The sequence below is a fragment of the Cololabis saira genome, chromosome 22 (genome assembly GCF_033807715.1).
Source record: "Cololabis saira isolate AMF1-May2022 chromosome 22, fColSai1.1, whole genome shotgun sequence".
NCBI lineage: Eukaryota > Metazoa > Chordata > Actinopteri > Beloniformes > Belonidae > Cololabis > Cololabis saira.
In genome coordinates this window covers 14244871-14270567 of record NC_084608.1, presented here as the reverse complement: position 1 = coordinate 14270567, position 25697 = coordinate 14244871, and the positions used below count along the sequence as shown (strand labels likewise).

The following is a 25697-nucleotide window of genomic DNA, read 5'->3' as shown; positions in this document are numbered from 1 at the left end:
CATGCACCATGTAGACATCCAGGACAAGACTACACCTCTTCATATGACGATCCCTGGACTAGGATTTACGGTAACGACTGAGCAGTGGGAGCGTTCAGCCAGCTTGTGATCGACTAGCATTCCTGAACATACACAATCAATCAGTTAGGCAAGTAAAATTTCGATAAAATAAGATAAAATGCCTCACAGTAAAACAGGACAAATCATAAAATATAAAAACAAATAAACCAATAAAAACTAAGCATAAACAAGTTTTATAAAGATGCATTTTTGGTTGCTTTTTAAAAGATATTGCAGAGTCTACAGATCTCCGGCTGAGAGGAAGTGAGCTCCACTGCTGCAAAGGCTTCAGTTTTCAGCCACGTTTGCTTCATAACAAGCAGACCTTGGTCACATGATCTCAGGGACCTGCTTGGGACGTAAGGCTGCAAAGGTCTCTAATGTAAGGTGGTGTCTGATCAGTTAAAGCTTTATGTGTTAAAACCAGAATTTTAAAAGGCAACGAAGTGAATGGGGAGCCAGTGCAGTTGGATTAGTCAGGAGAAATGTTGGGGATTTTGTTATTAGTCTTGCATGATCATATTCATCTCAGATCGTGACACAATTAGACTCAGCTTGGCAATATTTTTTAACTGATAAAACCACAAACGGACAAGTGATTTACAGTTACAATCAAATCTGAGTTTCATTCAGCTTCGTTCCAGTAAGGAGGTCTTTTATATGCAAATGGCCTCAAAGATTCATGTAGATTTCATGAATTTGGCCCCAAGAAAGGGTGGTGTAAGTGTAGATATGTTACTGTGAAGGAGCATCGCTGCCTATTGAAGTGTTGGGGGGGGGGGACTGTGCTTTTGCTACAGTCCTGAGTCCCTTAACTGTACTTGGCTTCAGCTGCCTAATGCAGCTGAAATAACTTAAAGTCCCCATGAAATCAAATTCAGTTTTTGAGAGTTCTTATGCGATCAGGTTCAGCAGTTATCCACCACTTTTAAAGGGCAGTGGCTCAGTTCCTGGCTGCTTCAGTCCACAAGTCAAAGTACTGAACCCCCACGTTGCTCATTGATGTGCGAATGTGTTTATGATAGAGAGGTGTGCTCCGCTGGTAGAAAAAGAAGTGCTGGATGAAAGAGTTGGGTTGAATGCGACTTGTGGTGTCAAGTACTTCCAGTGATCAGTAGTATAAATGCAGTCCGTCTACATGGCAACAATAATGATACATTTTAAATTTCATTATTATATTAGTTCATTATTGCTACACAATGATCCAACTTTTGTAGGGTCTGCCATTTACAAAAACTGTCAAAAAGGTAGGCGTGATATTAAAAATTCCCTTTTCATTGAAAAAAAGCAAAACGATAGAATGGATTATTTTTTAGCCAAACGTTTGCAAGTTAGTCAGTAACCTGGTCAAGATGTCTTACCCAGATTTATGTTTTAAGTATGTTTTTTATTTAATACACTGGATTAGTTCTGAACAATTACAGTGGTGACAAACGTGGTCTTACCAATATTTCACACGCCGCATCAATTTCAGCAGCAGCTGCTGCTGCTGTGTGACTGACTGAGCCAGGGAACTCTGGCACCGCAGAGCATCTGGACGTGCTTTACATAAAGAGTTGAGGCCACTGCAGGGGGCCTTTTAATTTCTGAGCATGAACAAATTTGCTTGGATTAAGCTCCCTGAATTACTCATTTTGTTTTCTCTTTTATTTACTTGTCGAACCATTTATTGCCATGAATTCAGAACCTTTGCTGTCCGCCTTGGATTTATTTTCTGAGGAAGTAATTTGGACATTGGGCGCTTAGCACTGTGACTGAACTCGGCGTATGAACTGAACTGCTGGACTTGGCTGACACAGACTCACACGAGTAAAAGGAATGCTTACAAGGACTTTAAACTCTTTGCTTCTGCAATTTGATGGGATTAGTTTGGGCTGAGAAAAGCATTTCTAAACATGACTAAGCAAGAAAGACAGTTTGCAGAATCCAAAGTTGTTAAGGTTTGCAAGTTTCAAAAATAAATAACCAATAACCTTTCCTTCATTTTGATCGGTTGAGTTTAGGTTAGCAATAAAATAAAAGAAATACTCTCTTGCCAAGCTCTAGCTTTTGTACTTGTTCAGCCTTAAATTTATGTTACTTCAGCTATTTTTCGTCACTTATTGTATTTAATGTATCACATTGGTGGCCTTATTTATGTCATCCATCATGCAGTGGTTTTCGAACTTCATCGTCACTCTCTTTACCATCCTGAACAGCGGAACCAATGTCTATTGTTTGTTGCTGCCATCTTCATAACTGTCTGTTTTTCTCTTTGCAGTCTCATTTTAGACAAGATCCTGGGTGATTCTGGGTGTTTCTTCTCCTCACTGCTGCCAAGTACTTTGCTCTAATAAAAATGTTTTGGTTTCTTTCAGTACTCCGTGGTTGCCTTTTATTTGTATTAGGTGTTGAATAAGTAACATAGTCAATACATTGACAAAAATCACACTAAACTCTTATTTCAGTGAGACAAACATTTGCATTTTTTTCTTTAAGCTCAGATGGTCCCTCCTGTAGGTGTGGCTGGTGAGACCTGGTCACTCACTAGTTTTCTTTTTCCTGTTTATTGTGCTATACGGATCACAGCCTATTTAAATTACAGCTGCAGCTTCACACTTCAACGTGGTAACCATGAAGGTTTCACAGTTGAACCTGCTGAAGAACAGTTTTTATACTGTTCTTCATGGCAGAGCTCTTGACTGAGCTGTCAATCCAATACAGTATTTTGTAAGATGAAAATTCTCCAAACAACCATTTATAAATGTAAATCAAAGGCAAATTCTTAACATGCTGCCATGGACAACATGCAACAGACAAGGTGCACCCTTGACAGGTCACCAGTCTACCGTAGAGATAAACTACCACCACTAAGGGCCAATGCCAATGTTCACCCTACTTTCTACCACTAGCCCTAAAAATGAAGCCACAAGGGGTAGGGCCCTTGTAATCTTCCCTAGGGATTGGGACACCACTTGCTACGTCACTGCGTGGTTTACGTTCGGGTACCTAAGCGACTGCGTAGTTACGTTTGCACATACGTCACACCATATCAGGAAGCCGAGAGCTAAAAGCTGTTTTAATTCCCGCTGTAGTGCTGTTAATATGCCACTTTTTTTTACTTTGCCAAGTTTTAATATTTTTTCAGGCGTAAAAGTAACCGTTAAGATCCCCAACCTGGGCTCAGTTTATCCAAATAACGGCTGTTAAGAAATTTGCTCCGATGTTTTCGGGGATGAGAAGAGCCGCCGGCGATTTATGGTTCTGCGTTAAATCGACGCAGAGCCTACCTCGTAGGGTACGCGGCGATGCACACCGTATGGCGTGCGTCGCCGTGTACCCGACGCTGTAGGTTCTGCGTTTGGTGTAACGCAGAACCATAAATCAGCCTTTATTCTGGCGAGATCTGCAACAACGCAACGAGGAAGCGAGTGATTATGTACATTCACTGAGTGAATATTATGAAAGTAATATATATATTTCTCGCTAGAAATGTAATCAAAAAGCATTTTTATGCAGAAACTAACTCAAAATAGTGAATTTATTCACTAAAAATTAGAAATGTCCGCCATGTTTTTTTGTTTTATTCAGTCTGCAAATGATGACGTAAAGCATTCTGTGAAATTTTCTTTAGCCCTCCGTCGCGAAGTCAGCATCTGAAATCCCTAGCTCTGAAGGGCTAGATTCATACACCCTACCCCTCGTTATGCCCACTATCCCTACCTGTACATGCAAAGAGGAATTGGGACACCACTACCCTCACAGGAATGCGCAGAATTTAGGGGTAGGGCTGAGAAGTAGGGCTAGGGGGTGTATTGGGACTGGCCCTAAACCTAACGTGGATAGTTTTGAACTGTAAAAGGAAGCAGTACCTTTTAGAAAACCCACATTGAGATGGGGAGAACATACAAACGCCAAACAGAAAGACCCCATCTGGGATCCAAAACGCGAAACCTCTTGCTGACAGACAGCAGTGCTAACTAACACAACACTGTGCTGCTCAGCTGAATTCATGTGGCGTTGCTCTAATCTTTAAAAAGGTGTATTGTGAAATCCTTTGTGTTTGAATAGAAAGGAAGTAAACTGTGCTTCCTCAGTTCACAAAGATATTTCACACATTATCCGAAAAGCTTCTTCAATTGTTACTGACATTGATAGTGTTAATCGCCTCTGAAAGTGATAATTGTCCATTGAGCTCTGTGGGGGTCTTAGTCACCTTGATCTAGGCGGCAGTGATGTGAATTTCTTGCAGTAGCAAGGATTAGGTTGAGTGAAAAGTTTGCAAGGAGCAACCACTGCAATGCATCACTCTGGGACCAACAGAATGAAAACCTAAATTGAAAATGGCTCCCACCTTGGTCGGGTCAATGATCTGTGTGTGTGCGCGGGTACATATGTTACAAGTGTGCACAGGGGAGAGAGAAAGAGAGTAAAGTGAAACTGCATGAAGAGCACTTTCTTGAGCAATGGGGTGCAACAGCCTGACAGGCAGGTTGAGATTTTGGAAACTTTTTAGTGCTTTAGATGTATAAGTCGCTTTCCATAGGGCTCTATAAATCAGACGGGACTATGCAAGTGGGGCCTTCCTCCCTCTGTCTCCCTCTTTCTTCTGTCTCCCTTCCAAGAGTACATCCCTTGGTGTGACTGTGTGTGTGTGCCTATATCTTGCTTTCTGACAAAAGCTGCTCTTGACAAGCCAAGCATGCCCCTTCTCAACACCCGTCTTATCTGCTAACATCGTAATCCATCATGCCTTGGTCCACTAGACTCCCCCAATGCCTCGATCTCCTGCTCCCATCCTCACCTACACCCTTCAAGCTGCCTGCCTGACCCGACTCCATCCTTCCCTTCCTTCTCCCATTCGCCTTCCTCTCCTCATCACTCTGTCTCATTTCCCCAGTCCGTGTGCTAGTCTCCCTCAGTCCCACCCATCTCCACTTCATTTCCTCCTCGTTTCCGCCCAAAGATTCTCCCTTACCTACTCTCCCCCATCTCCATCTGCTCCCTCCTCTTGGAGTGTTTATCTCGGTGAATGCGCTCGAGTCATCCAAGCAGTCGGCAGCAAGAAAGAGAGCTCTTTCCCCTGGGTTGCTGACCCTTGTCAAGGGGACAAACTGCCAACCGCCACTTGCCTACACAGCTGGAAAATTAAGAACTTGTGGGGGCGCGAGGGGTTCACAGTGTTTGTGTGTGTGACAAATTGAGGGAGGTGCCCACAGAGATGTGTGTGTATGTGGAAAAGGGAAAAAAAAGGTAGAGATAGGTCTGTTTATTGGGCTATGGAGTCCATGCAGTTCTTGTTTTTGTGTTGATAGGCTTGCGTGAGATTAGGTGGAGCTGTCCTGTTTAGAGAGGAAACATGGTACAGATGGTTGTGGGTGTCCAGCTGTTGCTCCCGCTAATGGGTTAATGAGTACCACAGCATCCTTCCAACTCGCCATCTCATCCTCACTATCTCTCCCCTTCCCGGCTCTCTACCACATTATTCTGGCACACAACACCTCTACTATTTAGTAAGCAGAAATAAAGGAACCCAGAAGAAATAAATATATAAAACCTCAGTTACGTTTGTTTTACATAATTGTTTTTATGTGATACACATCTATATTCAATGCAGGTAAAAACTACAAAGCTAATGCCCAGGTTCTGTTATTATTGCATAACATTACTGCTTTTCTTTGGTCCTAATCCAAATCAAATGCCCTGTGGGATTGTGGACTAAAGATGAGATACTTGGCTTTTTGGATTCTACCTCAAAGGTCTTTGACAAAATGCCTCCAGACGTATGGATGAGTTAAATTGCATCATTGAATCAAAAAGGGAAAAGAAACAACAAACAAATAAAATCCTGTTTAAAACCATGGCATGTAGAAAGTGAATGAATTTAAGTGGGGTGAAAGATGAATCATTAATAAGGACATTTGGAGACAGTTTTGCACAAATAATTTGCTTAATCCCTCAACTATTGCTCCCTCTTTTTAGGTTTATTGACGGATGTTGAAAAGGAACAGAACCATGACGTGTTACTTCTAATAAAGCATATAGAAGTTTGACCTATTTAACAACATTCAAACAAATCTTTGTTTGAAAAAAGATTGCGACGGGCAGATATAAATGTGGCTCTTAGAATACAAATGTGATCAGATGCACGCTGAAAGACTAAAGAATCTTTTTGTCTTGATTCACCAACTTTACTTCCCTCACATCATTGAGACTTTCAATTGTCAGAATGCTTCTGTGTTTTCAAAGAAGGTCTGGTGATAATTTGCATGGAAATTACATTTACACGTAGCAACACTGGGTACGGGAGAATCACTCAGTGCAAACAGCAAGCATTGTTGAATAAAAGTATAGCGACAAATAGATTCTGCTTGATATTTCCAATAAGCTGTATCAAGGAACTTTTATAGACGGGGTGAGTGACTTTAAAGGATAACTTGTTTATATTTCTTATCTCTATACAACAAACAACTATTTTCGGTAAAGGCTTACAACATGCAATGCTATTTAAAGTACCTGCTACAAATTAGGAATGAATTATAAAAAAAAAGGCTTTACTGAAAATAACCCAGAAGACTGAAGGTGCAGGGTGTGACAGAAATTACAGGATTTAATTTGGTGCGACAAAAAAGCAGTTTGACAACATGCTCAAACTCCTGTAACTGATACTGACTGTCGTCGTAGCATTTGTCCCAAAAAAGACAGAACCTGGCAACCCTCCATGGAGTCAGTTTTGACAAAGATGTTAAGAAAAAAGAAAAGTATCTGGGAAGTCAGAGTGATTCCCCTCCATTACACTGGCTCGCTGCGCTCGGATGCATTACTTTTTTCCAAGCGTTCAGATTGAAACGTTGGGTTTAACTGCTGCTGCAGGAGTTATTGTCCAGAGTGTCATGTCAGCTACTGTTGGCTTTTATCAACAATGTTATCTTGAGGTGCTGAGGCCATGTGATACTTGTATTGAGGCTTGGGAACACAATTGTGCGAGAATGTATTTAAGGTCCCGTTATAATCTGATTAAGCCTTCAATGACTTATAAAGAAAGACCGTCGATGTGTGTACACGCTAGTTGATTCAAATGAAATACGGGGCCATATTTATACTTCAGATATCAAGATGATCTCATGTTGATGACAAAGCTGTCACTTTTTGATACCCAACAGACAGTCCTACGGTTGAGTACTCACGAATCAGAGACTGTAGATGCGTGCACCTTGACACAGGAGGAATAGGTACATAAGTACATGCTGGGTGATTAATTGTACATCAGTACTCCATCAGAAAAACGTCATGAATATTCATTTGTTTATTCTCCTCGTTGGGCAGAGGAGACTAAAACTGTCTACTAAGATATGTCACTCAGACAGCAACACAAGAATGAACACAGCCCTACAAACACACGTCCACATGCAGACGAAAAGTTTTCAGCTAACAGCATAGTTATGGGAACACGACATACAGAAATGCAGAGAGGTATACACTGATGGACACGTAAACAGACACCCAAATCCTCCTCCTCCTCTCATCACAGCCCCTGTAAAACTCTGTATTCTCTCAAACTTTTTCTTTATGACTTTCCCTGGGTTCATTTCAAAATGCCTCAAGGTCAAGTTGGATAATTCAACCTTCCTCCCTGTGTTGCTTCATTAGCACCGCTGAGTGATATTTCCGCTGGTTTTTCTCCTGTTGTTTTTCCAGTTGGTCTAATCTCTCTGTGCCCCAATATCCCGCTGTAATCCGAGAGCTGAGTAGAAACTGCCTCCAGTGATCGTCGTATATACAGTCACAGACACCAGCAAAACCCTGCACACCCTAATGCAGGCGCTCTGCTGCATGCATAAAGAATAATGACCCTGGAAGTGTTTCTTGGTACATCATTTAGATGAGTGTGTTTGTGAAGGTTAAAAAAAAAAAAAAAGTGCAGCGAACCATTAGCATGCATATGCAAATAGATGTTTACATGTTTTCTTAACTGAGCTAAATCCCCTTACTTGTGTCATTAATCACTGAAAATGTTATGTTGATAATCAGTTTGTGGTCTTATGCTACATCTCGCTGGCATTCGTTTTCCCCCGGCAACCTTGGGGAGGACAAATAGAAAATGTCGGATCGCTGTAGAACACTTCAAAATTGAGATTAACCTCTCAACTCGTCACAAACAAGAAGGAAATATTATAATTACTCCTCAAGCGAGCTATTTCTGGTTTTCCATTTGCCTTTTATCATTCTGCCAGGCACTGGCCATATGGTATATTGTGTATGTACATCTTTGCGTGTGTTGGTGTATGCGTTTGTATTCATTTGAAAAGAAACAAGCATCTTTGGAAATCCCATTAAGAAGGGGATATGTATTGCTTTGCTGGGTTATTCAAGGCTTTCTGGGACATTAGTAACAACAGAACTTTCAATGTCAGAAAACAAACTAATTTTTCTCGTATCCTGCCTTTTCTCACTCTTTCACACAATTCCTTCTTTTATTCTATATCATTTTCAATCTTCACATTCTTCCCCTTTCTTATTGCCACAATGCAGCGTGCGATATCTCCCCCTCATCCTTCCATCTACCATTTATCATTTCTTCCCCCCAATGGAACTGTTTACTCAATGCTGTATTGTAAATCTAGAAAACTTTGGAAAAACATGAAATAAAGTGGTTATATACGTTCAGCAGCAGCATCAATCATCTTTAGAGTTGGGGATCAAATTGTCACGCTGCATTGCACGCCTAGGAAAGCCACCATGTTGGTAGCTACATGTTCTCTTCTGCCTATTTATCAGAGGTAAAAGGCAGTTACATGTTGCGCTGACTGTTAATCTTACTTGCAATACTTGTGTTTTGATGAATAAATCAGATAAAGTTATGTAGAAATGCTTACCATGATTTAACGAAACAAAAAGAAAAAAATAAGACGATTGAATAATTGATCAAAGCAGTTCACTTTTGTTGTCATTTATAGGACAGTAATTTATTTTACTGCGCTACTGTTGAATTTTCCTATTCATTTAAAGTTTCGATTGTTAACCATTCTAACTACCTTTGTTCGAGTGAGCGTGTTAGAAGAGCTCCGTACTTGAATAAGTGCTGCATTAAGTTCATTAATCATCATGGGAATTTAGGTTTTGTTCAGGTTATTTTGAGCATTTTAAATCCATGTTCACCAGGGTTTGGACTTGGATGCTGTCATAAAATAACATTTCCAAATGGAGGATCGACAACAACACATTCAGAAGAACAAAAAAACAACAGTGTGGTTTACGCTGTGAGAGGGTGGATAAAACCACCGACTGATGTGTTATCTCCACTTGACAATTTTATATGTAGAGCGCAACCATTTCATTTATCTTTATAATATACTGTATTTAGACAACATTCTGCAGCCTGACATTTCAAATATCACACAACAGCGTTGCCCTAACATCTATGCAGACTGTCAACTGTTCTCCGTTTTTTTCCTTCCCGACGCCTACTTGTCATTCGTACAGAATCAGGGACAGATGACATGTTGCCAAAGCAACTGCTTGCCAATCAGCATGCAAAGTTTGCTTTATATGCGGGCAACACCAAGGAATTGGTGCTCTGATTGAAGCAAGAAGATTTGTCAAGAACACTGGCGATCAAATTCAGCCTAAAATACGACTGGGCTACATTGTAGCCACCAATGTGCTGCAATCATGAGTGGTGGGGTAGGACGTTCCCCTGGAATTCCATCCATAAATCCACACATACAAAAGCAACGCTGACTAAACAACACATAAAAACAAAAGACATGGCAGATGAAGGTCTCTGGAGGAAGTATTAAACTGATCAAGTTCAAATAACATGTTTTTCTAAACTGAAATGAAGGTGCTTCCTTTTTTTCCTCAGTTCACAACTTGAAAAAACAAAGTGCCGTCTAAAAACACCACCTGACAAAGTGTCTTGTAAAAGAGCACTATGACTTTTCGTCTACAATGGCTGATATCTGAACCAAGGTTAACAGTAAAAGAGAGTTATTCTTATTATCTTATTGTAGCACCTTGATACAACTGACAGAAAACCAAAACAAACAAACAATTCGCTTTTATCGTGTGAGTTTTTTCAAACAATTTGTAATAGGCCAAATTTCAGAGGAGACGTATAAAAGGCAGCAACAATAAAAAGAGGGTTTCTGACAAACATGTCAAGGTTGTGAGGATGGTGAGATATTTCATTTCACTTTATAATATGTGAATAAAAGAAAAAAAAAAGAGACATAAACCTCAGTACATTATTATCACATTGTGCTAATGAGATTTCACTGCCAGCAGCCTTTCTCTTATCTTAAAAAGTCAGGTTTTCCGAGTGCAGCGAATTACTAAAACAATTCATTAAAAACGTATTTAAACACAGACACACACAGAAAAATGCACAGTGTGTATATTTTATACACTACAGAGATATCACAGACAACTTGATATTCAGTAAATCAATATTTTCCTTTGAGCAAGACAATAAATTCTTGAATCCATAAAATATAAGAATTTCCCATAGGAAATCAATAAGCTTTAAGGTCCATTTCAACATCAGTCATTTTGTGTACAATACACAGTTCAACCATTTTAATGCTAAACATGTAGGGAGCTTCTTTTTTTTCCCTACTTGTCTTTAAAAGATGTAGCTGTCAGACAACATTTTCACCAACAGACGGGCACACTTCTATAACTCGCACAAATAACAACACACGCACAGCATATTCACCGAGTTTAATATAAGCATTAAAGAAGTGCCAGCTCTTCTTTAAACAGACAAAGCCCAGACAACAATACAAGTTGTCAGAGTTGTTGGAAGTTCTCAGTAAATTGACGTGTATTTGTGCATCTCGTATTTGTGTGTGGTACCTTTGTATTTGCGACGCCTTAGGCTCACCTTTCAGCGCAGTGTGTTTCACACTGAAGATGGGTAAAAAAGAAGGATAAAAATATGGAAGGTGGAGAAGAAAATAGATAACAGGGGGAACGCTGCAGCAAGAACACACATAGTGATAATGGAATAAGATAAGGCAAAGTGTATGAGGGTTTATTTATTTTTTAATCAGAGAAGGTAATGTCTACCGCACAAATTTACACTGTTTAAGTTTTGTGTCCTTGTTTTTATAGCCTCTATCTTGTGTGTATTTTCAATGATATATCTGCTGCAGCACACATTTTTAAATAATATATGTGTTTCTGTGAATAGATAGACATGATGGACAGGTGTTTGGGGCATCTGCCGTTTTCTTTTTTACTCACTTTTTACTGAGAATCGTTGTTTTCCAAACAATTTCACCTCCATGTTTTGTTGCAGCTTTGTGAAGCCTAAAATATGTTGCTCAGATGAAATATGAGAAAAAATAAAACTGATTCCTTCCTATAACTCACCTTTACATCTGGCTCAGGAGACTATTGACAAGTTTAATGTCTCATATTGAATTGTAATGCAAACAATGGTGGTAACAAAACCATTAGCAAAGTGTTCACAATACTATGTGCTGAGTGCTCCATTTTGTAAAAGGGTAATGGGTTGCCTTGTAGGCACTTTGTATTGACTGATGTCTAATTTTGGCTGAAGAGCGCAAAGGTAGAAAACATTAGTCTGGATGCACTGTTTCACCCTGCTCTCTAAAAGCCTGTAAGTGTGTGGAAAAGAAAAAGAAAAAGGAAAAAAAAGATACAAGGAGAAGTTAGCACAAGCTCGGTGAAGAAGCAGCTTGATGTGTTTTTAGCAAAGATGGCAGAGCTGGCATGTTCTGCTTGTGGCTGTTCAAGCTCACAACCGGACATTAAACTTTCATGTCTTGTCCAAGGAGGTTTAACTATGACATTGCAGTCTGGTAGTCTGGGGAATCTAAAGTAATTTTGTATTTTATAGTACAGGAAAAAATGTGTTTGACAGTTTGACTTTGTTTGATAATATCTGGCACACAATTATTACTAAAATACAGTTGATAACTTGACTCTCACTGTTATGTATTTGGATCATCGTGTATCGTGTAACCAAAAGCTTGAATCTCAACACCACTGTACATTTTGAAATCTTTACCAGTAATGTCTCCAATAAATGCTGTGATTAGCTTTGAGCTTCCCCACGTGTGCCCAACTAAGTCTTCAGTATTCATGTCTTTATTGTGTATGCATGTGTCTGTCTTATTTTTCATATTGCTTCTTACTTCTTTGTGGGGCTTCTGCATTAGCACCTGGAAATTCAACATTACATCTCACAAGGTGTATTTGCATCTGATGTTTTTACAGTTTTTTTATTAAATTGTTTTCCTTCTCGTAAAATCCAAATGTAGATTTGATGGTGCATTGTAAGCTGTGTCAGTATTAGTCTTGGGACATACATTTGTTTTAATCCCCTGTAACAACAATGACGAGTATACAGTATGTGTCCCTTTCTCCGCTCTGAACGAGGCATCTGGAAAACAGGCTGGTTGCTGAATGTCAAGGGCCACTATGATGACACACGGTTATTGTGTGTCAGATTTCAAGAAGTTCTGTCCGTAAAAGTTATATGGACAGTTGGTATCAGTTCAAGTCACCCTGAAGGCTTAAAGAGAAGGCAACTTGATTACTTTTTCTGGGTTTTTGAAGATATTTCACCTTTCATCTGGTAGGCTTCTTCATTCCTATCTGACTGGTGTAGAGTTTCAGGTTTATAAGTCTGTCAGCCAGTTACAACCAATCAGTCAGAACTGTTGCAATCTTTGGGACGAGAAATGAAACAACTTCAATCATATTAATAATGATAATAACAAAGAGTCACCTTCTCTTCAAGCATATAGGAGGACCATGACCTTGATGATTGAGAATCTGCACCTGATGTATATCGGGCCAAGTGTGCAGAAGATGCTTCAGGATTAGCCTCAAACCTAGTTAAATCTACAGACTCTCTGACTAACTGTGGGGGTTCCACGCCCAAACGTGACCTTCACTCCTCAATCATCACATCTATTGGCTTTTTCTCATGGTATGGAGAGGTCAGTGCCAGCAAACCTGAGCTCCTTATTATATTCCCTGCTGTCTGCCTAAGATCCCCGTGCCTGTGTGAATAATATATCATATACATGCTGCAGAGGGTTTACTCCCTCCTGGAATAGGCATGGCGCATTGTAAGGATTATCCTCAGCCTCTACAGTTTCTTTGATACATTTCAGTTTGCACGGCTTAAGAGGAAGCTAAAAGAGATGCAATTGTCATGACACCTATTTCACACAGCAAATTCACTATAATGATGCAAAATGCACCCCAGGTGTACTGCTACATGGAGCTGGACAGTCTGCGCTTTGACCAGGAGGTGTGAAAAGGACTATCGAGAGGATACACCTCAACTTATGGGGATTAGAGAATTATGTGTCAAAGTTAGCTGTGTGCAGTCAGTGGCTTCTCAGGGAACAGACAATATCCCTTTCCTGGTAACACTTTGAACCTCTCACTCCATGTTTTTTGATGACTGTGAGAATGCAGCAGCCAATTGTCGTGTATGGAGCTTGCACACAGACAACCCCTTGAAATGAATGAAAAACACTGAGGCCGACAAGAAGCCAGAGTGGACTATTTGTGGAGTAGTCTGCAGTGGTATTCTATATATATGTACTCTGAGGGCACTTTTCAGGGCTGTCCTGTTGAGGCCAGGTAATCAAGATGAAATATACCACTTGTATCAAGAATTTTATCAGAAAGGAGAGCTTTGGGTGAGGTTCGCTTTTGGTCTGTGGAAGTGATAATCAGGAAAGAACATTTCTAAACATAAAACTACAGTAGTTCAGGCTCACTATCCTCTATCCTCTCCAAGATTAGTAAGCATCTATAAGGAAACATGACATCTGTCCTGCCTGCAGTAAATACACAATTTCATCTTTGTCACTTTTTAAAAAAAGGTATATTAATGCACCAATAAATCTGCACTTGTGTCATTTAAGTATGTGAATTAGCTATGTTTTCTCAATTTTGGCTGTATTACTTTCCCTCTTATGCTCAGCTCTGTGTTGTGCATCTGTGTGCATGTGTATTTGAGGAACCAAAAACTTATGTGTAAGTGCAATAAAAGCTTCCCAGGTCCTCCAGTGTAAAGCAATATTCTTGATTGATGATACGGTGGAGGCAGACAGGACTTGAATGCTTTGAAAGCAAACACTTGGAAATAATTCAAAAGCATGTACGAGATATAACACATGCTCTATTGTAAAATCAACTTTGGAACAAAGGGATACTTATCATACTTCTACAATTAATGTGACGAGTTTAAGCTAAAAAAAACGTGTCTCATGAAACACAACCAGCTGGAATAGCCGGCTAAGAATTAAGGGGCGCTGTCAACTTGGTGCTACAATTCATGATGAGAATCACCAACCCTGTGGCCACTCCTAAAGATCTACAGCCTTTTTTGGTTTCATGCGCGGCTGAAAAACCGTGAAGCCGGGTTTTAAGCTTACATCATAAACATTTCTTTATAGAAATGAATATACCTGGATGTAACACTTATAATAAAGCCCAAAAATAAAGGACTTAAACATTACTGTGGCTAGCTTATTGTAGTCCAGAGAACTGGGCTAACTCTGTCCATATAGGTACACTCAACTTTTTTTTTTTATAGGACTCTGCTACGTTCAGTCAAAAATGGACAAGAAAACGCCTAAACCTAACTATAACGCCAAAAGAAGCCAACTACGAGAGGCAAAACGCTGGGCCGTGTTATTTTCCTTTTAAGATAATAAAAGATGCACACCAAATTCAGTAATGTGGAGGTAAATATACTCTACACAGACTGAAAGGGTATAAGCCATGCACTCTGCATCGTTGCTGGTTATAGACACACCAATACATGTGACTTGTGGACGAGGCGACAACTGCATGTACAGACTGGGGGAGAGGTCGTCAGTCTGGCACTGAAATTGTCCAACTTTTTTTGAATTGTTATTATTAAAAGATTAAAATTAAAACCAGTTAAGCCGGGAATACACTGTGCGATATTTTAAATCGTATGAGACTGCCCCATCTCACACTGCACGACTAGATCGCGGAGTTCAAAAGTTTAGAGCCCACGATTTATGTTCTCACACTGTACGAGCCAATGCTCGGATGTGACCCGTCTGCTCACACTATACGATCATAATCCTCCCGTCGGACCTCTGTGTACTGGAACTCGAGGCCGGTTTTGGGGCAGGGGTGGGCTGTTCCAACCCAAACGTGCGTCCTGCCCACCTGATCAAAGGTTATGGGATCCTTTATTTTTTTAATAATTTTATATATATATCAAAAAAATATCTGTACCGTTTCTGATTGGGTTTGTGCACTGCGCATCATTTTTTGACACAACAAAGAACGCATACCGCAAAAGTTGTGTCTCGGCGGAGGGATCCGGCCGGCGTCCCAGCAAAGTGAGAAGAGAAAAAAGAGTTCAGCAGACAGCACACACACTAAAGACTGATTTATGGTTCCGCGTTAAACCAACGCAGAGCCTACGGCGCAGGGTACGCGGCGACCCGCACCATACGTGGAAATGCGGTCTTTTTTTGCTATTAAAACATGATTTGTAATGTGAATTTGCAACACTTAAACTACAAATAATAGTTTTTGACGTGACATCAGAGACTGCGCATGCTCTCTGCGAAAGGATGAGGCAAATCGGGTCGTAGCTGCTTCAACTGTGCGATACCTTCACGAGGAGCGACCAGGATTTCAAACATGCTTGATTTTCTTGCGACCTCACGATTTGTGATCGGGAGCTCGTCGTGAGGTGTTAATCTCTCGTTGTTACCCCACGTACACTGCACGAGGCACGAGCAACGATTGGGTCAAAATCGGGCCCGATCAAAAAAAAGTCGCACGACTGGAAAATCGGCTCAAAACGAGCCGATAATCGCACAGTGTATGCCTGGCTTTACGCTGTAATCACCATCCAGCCACACATTGTGGCTGGTAGTTAAGTAGAAGACACTTTAAAAGGTAAAATCATGAACCCAACAGGATCTCTTATGGCTTTGTCTGATTGAGATAGAGTGAGTGGGGGAGATACAAGCACAGTGTGAGACAGAAAAAGAAATAAAGAGGAGGAAAAAGTGATGTCAGAGAAAATAAAAGAGAGGGGTAAAAGAGATGGTGCTCGTCTAAAACACCTTAATGCGTCAGTTTAATGTTGTGTAAAGTGTTAAACTATTTTCCTTTGACACTGGCACCTGTGCGACTGTAAGCTGTAACTGCTGCACTCAGGCAAACAGAGACGGGGTGGGGCTAAGACACACGACTCTGTCAACACAACACATGACAGCATTATCCAAGGCAATGACGCATTACAGAGGCAACAGCAGCCGGAGAGCACACTCTACGCAATGTGGACGATTTGGGCTCCTCCCTGACAGATCACACTTTGTTGCTCTATTTCTTCTGCAGGCTCTCCTATAAAATACCATTTTGTACAAAAATAAGTTTGCTTCCCGACTTACTGACACACACAAGCGTTCTCCTTAACACCAACATCCTAAAGCGCCTTCTCTCCCAACCCAGACGAAAAGCCTGACAGCCGTTTATTTGCTGTGCTATAAAAAGCCTAATTTTGCATGTCAGCCTCAAGATCCTCTTAACAACTGAGAATCCCCGGGTTAACCCACCCCTGCCAATAATGGGTGGCAGACAAAAAAAAAGAAAGCTACAACAGCCCCGGAGGGAGGCAGATTGTCATCACCAGAGTTAAACAAGAAGAAGTTGGACAGAATAATTTAGTGTTAATGAGGAGACTGTCTACGGGGTGCAGGGAAAAGAAAGATGGAAGATATGGATGGCAAGAGAGGTGCCCGAGGACCTGAGTAATAGTTCTTCTTTCCCTCATCTTTCACTTTATCAGTTCTTGTTCTTTTCTTTGCTTCTGGACTTAAGTGATTTCACAAATTAATGATACTTTAACCAGGACATTAGTCAAGTAATGACATAAAAAGCACTGCGTGAGGCAAAACAGACAAAAAACAAACAAACAAAAACTGGAAATTATAAAGCGGCGTTAATAATCTGAACTATCATCATTGTGGAGAGTCACAGAATAGCTAGACAAACACTTAAATGTTAGAAAATATTAGCAGTAACTGACTTCAGGCAACACAATCGATGAGTCAGCAGCACTCATTGTGCAGTTAAGGGCCGCATATTTTCCTACGTAGCATTATAACTGACACTCTCTTTGTAATTTGGCTGGACGCAAGCTCGCCTCGTTCGTCTCACAGCGGTGCACCATTAGCAGGAGCTTTCATATTTGCAGGCATGAGGACTAAAAGCTGGAGTGAAGGGGGAAGGAGGTCGTTCTTTCTCACAGCTGTATTTGTAAAGGTTAATGATGAACATCAGAAGCCACATACGAGAGGGAAAGAAAATAAACCAGTGGTAAACCAGCAGTGCAGGAATAAGTTCATTAGTGTTCAACCAAAGGCCTGGGAGGATTTGAGGTCTGAGTATGTGTGTGGAATATGACAGTAGGTGACTTGACAATTACTTGTGAGGCAATAATTGAGACCAGAGGTGCCCAAGGATTTGACTGTAACAACAGCAGGCATGCACGCTGCCTCATTATCCTCAACCGCACTCATTTCTCATCTCTTGTCACTCCTTCCTTTTTCATCTCCCCCGTGTCCTTGATTCTCCCCTTGTTTGTATCATATATACAACTTCTTGTCTGTGCAAAGTTGTTCCAGGTAAAAGTTTACATCTAAATTAATTGGGTGTGATTCGCTCAGCTCATTGTGTTTACGAAACCTCTCACTGATATGTGCACTAGTTTTATTTAACATACTCTTTGTGCAGAAACATTTCCTGAAGTCTTCTTTACAGAAGTAATCACTTTGTTTGAAAACTTAAAAAAAGGGGATGTGAAAATCATTTATCTGGTGATGACCACAGCAGTCCTTCACTTCCTACGTGATATGTACAGAAAGCTTGTAGAAAAGCCTCTTTTCTTCTCCTCACTATGTAAGATGAGCCCTTTCCACCTACGTGCCGTATAAACCTGCATTCTCATCAACTTTCCCTCATTGCCAGCCTCAAGCATTTTCACAGCTAATAAATTCAACCCTTTACAATGTGATAAAAATCCTAAAACAATAACACTATGTAATAATTGCATTTTTGCTGTCAGCAGGGTGAGAGATTTAGCTCGTGCTTTGTCGTACAAGCAGTAAAATGTGAGAGTATTAGCAATGACTGTAAACTGTACATATATTATCATCTTCTGTCTGTGAACCACAGTTCACTGAGTAAATAAGCTCATTTATTTGATGGAAAACTTTTTCTTCTCATTAGCCTGCGTGCTTTTAATGTGTCTGTCGGTCGCTTCAGGGGAAGTCTGTGTAACTCAGAGTAACAGCGTGGTGTTTCACAAGTTAACAGAGCCTCTTTGAGTTTAAAGGTGTGAGTTTGTGTTTGATCATGTTTGCAAACCTCAAATAAACTGAAATAAATAATAAATTGTTACTGAGGTGGGATACCTGCACCAGATGTTTAGTGATGTGTTCATCCATGTCAATGTTTCTATTAAGAGAGATGAACGATGATTATTCCAGAAATTCATCTCAGAGGCCTTTGTGCAACAATAACAAAGGTATCCTGTGAAAACCTAATCAATACGTTTTCAAAAACGAACAATACTAAGTATCTACTGAGGGACATGTTTTGTTGTTCATGCAGATGAATGCATGTCCTTTTGGTTCCTCTTTTATGAACAGTGGGGAAAAATCATTCCCTCACTTTAATCAGTTGTTATAATAGCTATAACTAAATGTTCATAAACTGTGGCTTTCTTGGCAGATATTACAAAAAGCAGGAACCTTTAAACGCTTCACTTGCTGGAAATCAGCGTGACTGAACTTATTATTTTTGCTGACAAAAAAGATACGCTTGTGCGAGAGTTAAATTGTTTTAGACATCTAAAAGCCAGCAAGTGTAGTTTATTGACTTTAAACAAGCCACACATACAGTGTATATATGAGGCAGTAGTGTTGCTGATAGCTGAGAGAAAATAATAATAATGCTTGTTTTTTTTCATTTTCAGTGTGTGTCAGGTGAACAAAATAATCCTAAATTATAAGTAAAGGGTACTATTGCATCTCTTAAATCTGTGATTCTTGCATTGATGGGAAAAAAAGTGCTCAATTGAGGGAAAAGAATGGTCCAGGGAATAAGAAGGACAGAATAAAGGAGACTTAAGAGGTAGGAAAGAAAACAATGTGAGGCAAAATTGGAGACTTGAGATGGAGAAGGGGATGAAAGGAGAGTACAAAGACAGAATACAAGAAAAAAGTGTGAAATAAGCTGAGATAGAAGATGAATAGAAAGTGAAAATTTTGAGGCTATCGAATATAGGACGCAGTGAAAAGAGCAAGAAATGATGTCTATGAAGTTATAAGGAGGAAGACAAAAAATAAAATGAAGAGTTGTTTTTGTATCATGTTTATTTTTAAGTGTCTGCACATTTCAGCATTTAATTTCCCCATTATTTTATTTTCCCATCCTGTGAATGAGTGAACGTTGGACAGAGTGTCCTTGCAGGTGTCAGATGTGTCTGAAAGAGCGAGGTGATTAAAGAAGGAACAGGATAGAGGAGAAAGGTGAGAAAGGGGTCAGACAATTAGAACAATTACTATCCAAGTTTCAAAATAAGAGTGTCACTACTGGCAGAATATATTTCCTATTTAACGGTTCGCTTGGCTTCAAAATGCCAATCCTTGTCTAATAGATGAGATCTGGATGGAGAGAAAGTGGATGTGGAGGAGTAGCGAGTGTGTAGGGCCACGTGTGCATGTGTGCTCGTGGTTCACGGTGGAAAATGCTGCTGACAATGTAATTTGATGAAAAGTGACAGGTAATTTATGAAGCATATTTTTGGGTAAATGATTTTTCCTGGTCCTGCTTTCTCTGTCATTCTAGATTAGTAATTGGATTTCCCTAACTTGCAAGGCAGTGAATTAAGAGTTAACTAGTTAATGACTGTTTGGCTCAGTGTGTGTGTATGTTTGTGGTTACGTGAGGGGTTGGGTGTGTTCTCACAACGGTCTTTCAAGCTTGAGAATATATATATGATACAGTGGGGTATTTACCTGTGAATGCGTGTGTGCATTTGTGCTCTGTGTTTGTAGATGTACAGTAGGGGCCATCTTTCAGTGCAGTGGAAGTTATTTGCAACGTCTTGGCCCGCTGCACTAATACCCACCTATTACTTACCACCGTTTGCTTCATTCCTATTCAGCCAATCAAGACCCATATATGCAAATAGAGGTGCAAACACTCACACACACATCCCACCACTACCTTTGTGGGTACTCTCCATTCAAATGCAGCAGTCCTGAACTCCTAACTGTTACCATAATAATTGAATGCCTTTAGCCAAACTGAAGCTTTAAGCTTATTATAAATCTCATTTGAAAACAAAGCACTGATCCTAAAACAGTTATTTTAATTTTTTGAGCGGTCAAAACACTAAAATCAGACAGATATAATGGACTCCTGATTTTCAGTCAGTAAAATAAGCCCACCCTTCACACGCACATATCTAACAAATCCACACCTTCTGTAGTCCTCCCTCACTTTCTTCTCACTAAATTTAATTTCAGAGTGTCCTGTCTTTATGAAGCTGCACCCCCAAGGTGGGTCACGGTGTGAATGCGCATATGCAAGTGTGTAATATGTGTGCATATTAGTGTGACTGCATGTGTGTGTGTTGGCAAAGGGGGAAATACAAAATGGAAAGTAGATCTGACAATCACAGCAAGCCTTTTATTCCCAGAGAGGAAAAACACTCAGATCTGGATAATACTGAGCACGCACACACTCACATATAAATTAGTTCAACAAGATATTAAGGGTTATACCAACACAGACTAAAAGGAACTATTGGAAAATGCTGCTGCCTTTGTCTCTTCTGTCACCAGCAGCAGCTGTTCAAATGTGTGCCTTCCTAACCGCTGCAATGAAACTCCTCAAACACTCTGCCTAAAATTTAACAAAGTCTTAACACAAATCCTGCACGTCAAACCTTACATGACCGGACAATTTCACAAACCAGCCGAACAAATGAAAACCTAACTAATGGAAAAACACGACTGGGTCATGATCAAGTGCGTTGCAGCCAAGCTGACTCCCAGTCAGTCTAATGCAAATGAGAGTGATCCAAATTAATCTCATCAGAATGAGCACAATCTGGAAACGACTTGTTGCGGGGCAAAAATCTGAATTATAAATGGACGCTTCAAACATGCAGATAGGAAAAACCATTGTAGGGTGTCTTGCACATCTGTTCGGCCACAGCGAACTACTGGTGTGGATTTAAAGCTCCTTGGCAAAAACTCCCTCTCCCTGCAGCAATTTTTGAAAATAAAAGATGGATGAAGCTGTTGCTTTAGGTCGATCAAATCACAAAACCCCTTCCAGTAGGCCATTCAGTACGGAGCATTTGCATTCTTTGACCTTCTCGGTTCATTTACTATTTACTTTTCTCCCTTACTGTTGACTGTAGAAGATATTGCTTTGCTGTTGGAAAAAAACAACACAATTTCTATCAAATTCTAGGTTACATGAAGCTATCATCCGATTTGCGTCAGCACTAGTTACTTTCATCGGAGACAGTAGTGAAAAAAGATGCCATCTTCAGCCTTTACCTCCTGGAGTGTTGAGCAGTCGGGACATGCGGCAGCTGTAGGCAATTTGCTGTTCACAGTATTCTGCACTGGTGGTGATGGCCGTCACCTGGAAACACAAGCAGGGATGTGCATTTTCACCTCATCTCACTCCAGCAAACGGGTCAATGTCACGTCAGAGCATATTATAAAACCCCAAAATGAAAAAGACATTCTAATTGTGCTTCCTATGACTTTTAAAGGCTGCGAAATGGAACAAGTGAGCCTCACATGTAGTGAGGGGACCTCATTTCAGTAGGGATATTCAACTCAAACCATGCCATGCCATAAAACATAGCGGCCTTGAACATACTGCAGGTAAAAGCTGCTGTCACTCTTTATGGAGGTGTTGAATCCTGTGAAGCTCACACACAGTTTGCTTTTGACTGAGACTGACAACTGCAATCTATAACCACTCAGTAGAAAGATTATGGTATTGACTCTTGAATGTGAGGGAGCAGGCTCAGACAATCTGAGCTGTATGTTGAAGAGCTGCTGCAGACAAGTCATACAGGGATGGGCTAAAATACTCATTGTGTTGATTTATCACAGGGCATTTCCAAGACGGAGTCGCTGCTCAAGATTTGGGTTGCATCGCTTTCCAACGACAACACTGTAAGGTAATCCCAGAATACACAGAGAATGGACGTTCAAGAAAGTTTCAAGCAAACACTTTTTTTTTTTTTTTTTTTACAACTGGGAGAATGTGGCTTTAATTTTTTTTTTTTTACAAGACAAGGGACATTTCTGCTAGATCAAACCAAATGGTTACCAATAAGCTATATTTACCCACAGAAACGATTAAATCATCATTTGTAAAAGCTTAACAAGACACCACAGACTGACTTAAGAGTTTATGCACACTATTGTGCATTGGGAAAAGCAATATTAATTGAGACTTGGTGTCCATCGGGGCCTGGAAGATTAGTTACACTTAAAAAGGCACATGTCCAGCAATTTATGAATACCCGCTTGTGGACGGACAGATGTGACACTACGTCACGTCGTCACTATGACACTACGTGACACTGTCACTGCAGCTTGAGTGAAGATTGTGAAATCAGAGCCTGAATCCAGCCACCATGTTCAGTGAAGTGAAGTAGTACAAGCCAGTGAGAAGCAGTATAGAGCGTGTACCAGCATTTAATCTGTAGTAAGAATCTGATGTTATTCAAACCTAACCATATTAAGGTTTCTTTTGAAGTATGAAAAGAAGTGTCATTTAGTGATTGAAATGCTACAATGGTTAAAATGTTATATATGGCATACACATGATCAAAGCTTGTCCAAAGTGCACAATATATATGTTTAACAGTAATAAGAGGCGTTAATGGAAATACAATAATAGTTCAATTGATTTCCTGGTACACAAGTAATAAAGGCTTTTGCTCGGCAACCAAACCAGAGGCAATGTAACGCCGAAGAAAAAAAAGCTGTGAAGCTTTACCCAAAGAAAACCAACTCCCCAAAAAAAACAACAAAAGGAAAAGAAAAGCAAAAGCACACTGAGTTCAACGTCACTGTTGGTCACAAAAGTGTAACTCCACCACACATTATAAGGTCTATTATTACAGCTTAGGACTCATTTAAAACAATACATGTGCTCATTTGAAATAAAATAACAACTCCAAAAGCTACATGATGATTGCTCAAGATATAATATTCAACAAATATATCATCCACTCACAAGGTGGATATACAGTAGTGTGAGGAAGGTCAAAACTTTCTTTCTTTCTAATAATATAGATCTCCTTTTTTTTCCTGCCCCAATTACTTTTTAATATACACTAAGATGAAACTGAAACTTTACTTTTCACTACTTTTGACTCCAATTTACCTTTCTCCTCAGGCTCAATGAACTGGTGGAAATATAGGACTAGTAAAAGGTGAATGAAAGAAGTCATCTTGTTTCAAACAGGTGATTATGATGATGGTTTGGTACAAAAGCAGCATCCACACAAAGCTCCGAGAAACAAAGATGGGCCGAGGATCTCCACTTTGTAAATTCAATTCAAATTGAGTTCATCAATCCCCAAAGGGGAATTAAATACTATTTAATCATAAATTCTCAATACTATAAATGCATATGAATTTACTTGACATATTTATAAAAATGCTCATATAAAGATTGTGAGGAATTTGGGTATTCTCCCTCTATAGTATGTGATATAATTGAAGAGTTCAAGCAATCTGGATGTGTGATAAGGTGAAAGACGCAAGCCTAAACGGGATTAATCCGAACTCCAATCCCATTACATTAAATTTACAGAGGTGTGCCGACATATCTGGGCTCGGCAGGGTCTGGACCGGACCATCACACAGTGGAGTCATGTATTACGGTAGGATGAATAATATTTCAGAATGTAATTCATCTTTAGGAATAAATGGGCAGCATGTGCTCAGGACCATGAAAAGGACCATGTAGCATGTTATCAGCAACAAGTCTAAAAGTCATGGCCTGCGGTTGTATGAAGCTGTAGGAGTCTGTTTGGCAAAGGAAATTCACACGTGTGGGACGGCAGGATCAAACCAGAAAAGTACGCAGGGATCACACACTTTTCTAGCAGGTCCATACATTTTTTTATTTTTCAAAGTAAAAATACAAATTCTTGCTCTGCACACATTACACAGACATGGCAGATCATGAAAAGGGTACACACCTGTATCTTGTCGCAATTTAAAGAAAAGTCTCTTGGCGCCATGGCCGAAACCAAACAGGAAGTCGGCCATTTTGAATTAATCGTGTAATTTTGGCTCAATTTATGCAATTTTCGGCCGCTTCTTCGCCCGAACCGTAACGTGCACCCAGGTGTGTTATACATCAAAATGTGCGTCTCGATCCTGCGATGATGTGCATTACTTTTCTCAGTCAAAAGCGTTACCGTGGCGATGCTAGATGCCAAAAAGCGTGCCCCCACCCTTCATCGGATTGGCCCATATTTGATAGTTCCTACTTTCTGCTATTACTTTTGAATGGTTTGACATAGAGTCGTGGGTGGTGTCATCTGACTCGTTTTTGAGTACTTGACCTTCATTGGCATGAATTAGCCCCGCCCCTTCTTCTGATTGGTCGATATCTGATAGTCCCTATTTTTTGCCATAACTTTTGAATGGTTTGATATAGAGAGTCGTGGGTGGTGTCATCCGCTAAATGTCCAGCCCTGAAGAATCTACATGCAAGTCATACAAGCACTTCCACTGCAGCCTGAACGTGCACAAGGGTGCGAGGGCCCGTTCATCGCTGCTTGCAGCTTTAATTTGAGGTTGTGCTTTCACAAAGTACAAGAATTACAAGCTGATTTAGGTACTTTATAATATGTTATCTTGGTTCCCCAGAAATTTAAATCTATGCACGTTGTACTCAATGTGAGATTTTGTGTGCTGACTCCATGCAGGTGTGTTACCTGGTCCATAGAGGCGCTGTAGTTGACCTGTAGGACAGTTCGTCTCTCTCTGCTTGAGCCAGTGATTATGGTCTTGGGTGGCAAGTTGTTCACAACTGTTGTCCACACTTTATCTTCTATGAATAAAAAAAACAAGCAAACAAAAGACACAATAATATGAAACATGTTAGAAAGTAAAATGCTACTATGGTAATCTATATATATATATATATGCTGTATATTTCATATGAAAGTGATTGGTTGACTTGTAGACATACTGACACGTGCAACCACAACAGCTAGCTAGCAGTGCAGTTTGTGTGTGTAAAATCAAAGTTACTGTTTCAAAACTAACAATTTAATGGGGACTTGTTAGTTGTTATAGGATGAACCAACCAATAAAACCACCTCCCTGTACATCTTATCTGTCATTCAGGTCTTTGAGGTGTGTGCATGTGTGTCAGAACAGAAAGAGTGTGTGCGTGTGTGTGTGTGTGTGTGTGTGTGTGTGTGTGTGTGTGTGTGTGTGTTATTCAGCTTAACTAAGGGGCTAGCCAGTGGGGTGCAGTGACATTTCATTAAAAGTCTTGCCTTTGCACTGCCTATGTGCTCCGCTATTCCTCACTAT

The 25697-nt window shown here is 40.2% G+C and overlaps 1 protein-coding gene across 2 annotated transcripts in view; it reads right to left on the bottom strand.

Moving 5' to 3' along the window:
• cntnap2a (contactin associated protein 2a) overlaps nt 1–25697 on the bottom strand; it is a 412736-nt gene that overhangs the window by 98424 nt on the left and 288615 nt on the right. For both annotated transcript variants that reach the window (XM_061713895.1, XM_061713896.1), the window contains exons 14-15: nt 25091–25206; nt 21669–21756 (exon numbers count right to left, since the gene is read on the bottom strand). In XM_061713895.1, coding sequence (XP_061569879.1) covers nt 21669–21756; nt 25091–25206 — 204 coding nt within the window. The remainder of the gene's footprint in view (nt 1–21668; nt 21757–25090; nt 25207–25697) is intronic.